The following is a 4,389-nucleotide window of genomic DNA, read 5'->3' as shown; positions in this document are numbered from 1 at the left end:
CTGTGTCCCTCCTAAGGAGCTTGGGGGAGGGCTAGCCTCTGCTGTCCGAGAGACAGGGGTCCATCTGCCTCTTGAGGAGGTGGGGAGGGTGGGGGGAGCACACTGCAGGACATCCCTTTCCGGCCTGGCCCTGGGGCAGCCTGCAGATATGGCACGGTGGTCACAGTCCCTTAGGTCTCACCTCACTCGGCAGCCTGTCCTGTCCCAGAGAGACCCCTCCCCCCAGCCCCCAGCCCCTGGCTCCCATCCCTAACTGCAGCCTGGGGAGCCAGCACCGTCTCCCCAGCCCAGAGGACCCAGCTGAAGGGGGAGGAAGGGTTGCTCTGCTATTTTTCTCGTCCCCCCCTGTGGTTCGGCGGCTGAGGGGCTGGCCCATGTCTGACTCCGGTCAGTGGGCTGTCAGCTCCATGGTCTTCTTCCGCTCCTCCCGGTGCTCCTCCCAGTCCTCCTCGGGCTCGTACGTGCCCTTGACAACGGCCACGCGCTCACTCATGCTCAGAGAGTTGGGGAAGAGCAGGTAGAAGTAGAGGATGGCCGCCAGGGCAGCTCCCACGATGGGCCCCACCCAGAAGACCTGGTGGAGACAGGGCAGCGGGTCAGGGGGCAGTGCCACAGGCCTCAGAGAAAGACCTCCCCAGCCCCAGAGGACAGGCCCACGAGCCCTCAAAGGAGCAGACATGTAACTTCCAAGTCTCCAGAGGGAAAGACTTCCTCTCACCCTGTGAACGGATAGGCTGACACCCTAGTCCCCAGTGACAAGGGCATGAATCTCAGACACCCCGAGCCTCAAAGGCAACAGACAGACAGATCTCCAGAGGAACAGATTTCCTCCAAGTGCACCCCAAAGAAAGACAAATGAACTTCCAGAAAACAGACAGAAAGAGCCTTAGAGACACGATGAAGAGAACGCCTCTCCCTCCCACGCAGGGATGGGGGCACCATGGGGAGAGGCCGTGAACTCTCAACGGAGGTCACAGCTTGTCCAGAGGGACAGACCACGGGAAGGGAGCTGCTTCCACTGTTGTAAGTAAAACATCAGAGAGGACAGATCTCTGACCCTCAGAGACCAACACAGGGGCACAGCTCCCCTTCCCTAGGAGAGACACACACAGCCGCCCCGTCCCAACCAGCGACCCTGTTCCTGGGGGCTCAGTCCTTGCTCGCCTGCATCCCATCCCTACTTCCCCGCCACTGCCCCCTGAGCCCACCCCCAAGATTCTGGGCCCCAGCATCCAGAAAGACCATTTAGCTACTGGCTTCGATGGGCTGGCCTGGGTTCCCGGACCCTCACTGCCGGGGGGCCAGGGAGGCACAGACTCACCCAGTGTGCGGGGCTGAACCGCTTCATGACCACGGCAGGCCCGAAGGAGCGGGCTGGGTTCATGGAGCAGCCGGTGAAGTAGATCTGGACAGAGAGGAAGGTGGTGAGGAAGGCAACACACTTGTCCTCTCCCAGAGCACCCCGGATTCTCCCTGGGTCACATATCAGTCCAGGGACTCAGCCAGGTCGCAATTCAAGTCTCCTGACCTTGAATTCCTAGGCCAAGACCCCTCTCTCAGCGGGTCCCCAGGCACCGGTCCTCTTCCTCTGTCCTGAGTTTGGACTCGATTTCCTGCTCTACCTCAGTGCCCACTTACTCCTGGCTTTCCTCGAACTATCGAAGGTTTGGAGGGCACTGGCCTCCCTGGTGGCCCAGGGGTTACATCTCAGTGCTATCACCGCATCTCCCTGAGTTCAATCCCCAGCCAGGGAGCTGACCCACATGGCGCAGCAGACCTCTCCTGTCTCGCCCGCTGCTCCCCTCAGCAGTGTATTTCAGTAGATCCGCCTGTTCTGCTCCCCACCCTATCTCTGGCGAATCCTCTCACGCCCACCCCCACCCCACACGTCTGGCCTGTAACCCAGTTCCACACAAAATAAATAAGGTTTGGGGTGCTCAAGTCTGGGCCAGAATCTAACAGTCCCACTCTAGACCTTAACTGTGGGGTTTGTTGGTCTGGAGAGGTACTCCTTTGGGGTTCCCATTATTTGCCCTGAGGCTCTCCCCGCGACCCCAGCTGAATGGCACGCCACTCACCCCCACAAGGTGGCCCAGTGTGACGGACAGGCCAATGGACAGAGCAGGGGAGCCCACAGGCCCCGTGCGGCGGGAGTCGGTGGAGGAGAAGATGCAGAGGGCCAGCTGGAAGGTCAGAATCAGCTCCACCACCACAGCCTGCCCCGGCGTCGTGTTGTTATTGAGCTGCAAGCAGAGGCTGGGTTAGGACCCCTGCCTTCTTCTGGCTCTATATCCAGGGCCTTGGGGGATGTGGGTTTTGGCCTCCAAGGACACTGAGAACCTGAGCACCTGGGAGCTAAGCCCTGTGCACGTCACACCAGGGAGGTCATTTTCCAATGAGACCAAACACGGTGTGCACAAAGCTTGGGGCCCAGACCTGTGGTGGGAGGATCCATGTGAGGAGAGCTTTTCCTGGACACAGTCCTGTCAACAGCTCTACCTGGTCCCCAACCCCCACAAACTGGAATTTACCCTCCCTCCGATGGGCAGCTGCCCAGTTTGCCTGCTGTACCCCCAGCCCGCCTCCCGCCCGTGCCTGACCTGCTGCCAGAGCCAACCTCAAACCCGTCTCTCCAGTGGGGCTGACTCACGGCTTGACAATGGCCGAGAAAATCCTCCTCTGTGTTTGATTAATGAACCCAGTTTTCATGGGAGATGGGGCCGATTCTGGGGCTGGGGTGGGGGGAAGGGGCAGGGGCCAGGAGCAAGAACAAAATATTTAACAGAGGCCCTGCACTGGCCCTGAGTTAGGGGGTGCACATGTGTGGGTTCTAAATGCAACCCCCTTGACACCTGCAGTGGGGTTATGACCACATCCATGTAATGGCTACGAAAATGAGATCTAGGGGGACCGGGTCTGCCCAGCCAGATCATCACTCATCTCTTTGTGGTGGTTCTGTGAAACCTCTCCCCCTGGGAGCCGAGAACGGGGTGAGGGTCGGAGAGGAAGGCAGAACGCAGAGGTGAGAATGGAGACGAGAGAGATGTCTCAGGTAAGAGACAGTACCCGGGGCGGGTCGTGCGGGGAGGCAGCAGGTACCAGCACAGAAGCCAGGACAGAAACCAGGACGGCAGCAGGAGGCCAGGAGCGGTCCCATATGGACCAGGGAGCAGGCAGAGGGCGGCACCCTGCTGGAGTTGGCTTTCTGATCACAGGAGGATCCTCTTCCTGGCAAAGGTGTGCACAGGCCCACTCTGTAGCACCCATTCTTGGGGTACGGGGACCTGGTCCCCAGGACACCCCAGGGGCCCTGCCCCCTCTCACCCCCCCCCCCCACTGGGCACTCACCGCGTTGACAGCCAGATTGCCCCGGGCATTGAGCGGAGCCAGCCCGTACAGGATGCCCGCGCCCGCGATGGCGCCCACCAGCTGGGCCGCCACGTAGAAGGCGGCGCGGAGCAGGGAGATCTGGTTGCCCACAAGGAGGGCCAGCGTGATGGCGGGGTTGATGTGGCCGCCGCTCACGGGCCCCAGCGCCTGGGCCAGGGTGCCGATGGCCAGCCCAAAGGCCAGCGAGATCTGCAGGATGGTGGGCAGCGCCGAGGGCCACTTGAGGGCCGAGCCGAGGCCGAAGAAGACGAAGATGAGGGTGGCCAGGAACTCGGCGAACACGGCCTTGAGGAAGGCCACGGAGCACACCTCCTTCTTCATGCTGGCGCCGGGGGCCCGGCGGCGGCCGCGGCGGGGGGCGCCCGTCGGGGCGGCGGGGGCGCGCGGGGTCGGCCTCCCGGGGGCTGCGCGCGCGTCGGCGCCCACTGCGCGGCTGGCGGCCTGGCGCGGGCCCGGCGGGGGCGCGCTATATAGAGGGCCGGCGGCGGGGGGGCAGGGGGCGGCTCCCGCGCCCGGGGGCCAGCGCGGCGCGCGGGGAGGGACCTCGGCGGCCGCCGGGGGCGCCCCCCGCGCCGCGCCCGCCCCCCCGCCGGGAGGGCCGCCGGCGCGCGCGGGACACGTGACCCGGGCCGCGGTGTAGACCGGCCCGGGCGCCGGGGGCCCGCGCATGGTGCGCGCCGGAGGCTCCCGCGCCCGGCTCCCGCGAGCCGCGCCGGGCCCCGACGCCCGTCCTGCCGACCTCGGGGCGGGGGCCCCTGCCGGGCCTGCGTTCCGTCAGAAGTCTCTTCCTTTTCTCCTCTTGGGGCCTGGGTCCAGCGCGTCCTTTTCCTCCTGCGACCCGGGCATCCTGACCTGTCCCCAGTCAGGCCTGCAGGGCTCTGCGCCCCGGGAGGCTGCGCCGCTCGGCTCCCCGCGGCCGCTGCGGGGGCGGACGGCCGGGCTGGGCCGTGCGGGGCGGTACGCGCCGTCTGGCCTCTCCCCGTCCGGCCAGGCGGGCCT

The 4,389-nt window shown here is 64.8% G+C and overlaps 1 protein-coding gene across 1 annotated transcript; it reads right to left on the bottom strand.

Annotated features, from left to right (window-relative positions):
* Positions 1-388: 388 nt before the first annotated feature.
* AQP5 (aquaporin 5) lies at positions 389-3,711 on the bottom strand (the record flags this gene model as incomplete). Its single annotated transcript, XM_084254601.1, has 4 exons — positions 389-574; positions 1,322-1,405; positions 2,079-2,243; positions 3,349-3,711. The coding sequence occupies 4 exons, from the start codon at positions 3,709-3,711 to the stop codon at positions 389-391; spliced, it is 798 nt and encodes a 265-aa protein (XP_084110727.1).
* Between the last annotated feature and the right edge of the window lie 678 nt (positions 3,712-4,389).

Source organism: Talpa europaea (genome assembly GCF_964194135.1).
Source record: "Talpa europaea genome assembly, chromosome: 15".
Classification (NCBI taxonomy): Eukaryota; Metazoa; Chordata; class Mammalia; order Eulipotyphla; family Talpidae; genus Talpa; species Talpa europaea.
Note: the sequence above shows the minus strand (reverse complement) of the source record. Positions and strands in the feature narration are given on the sequence as shown.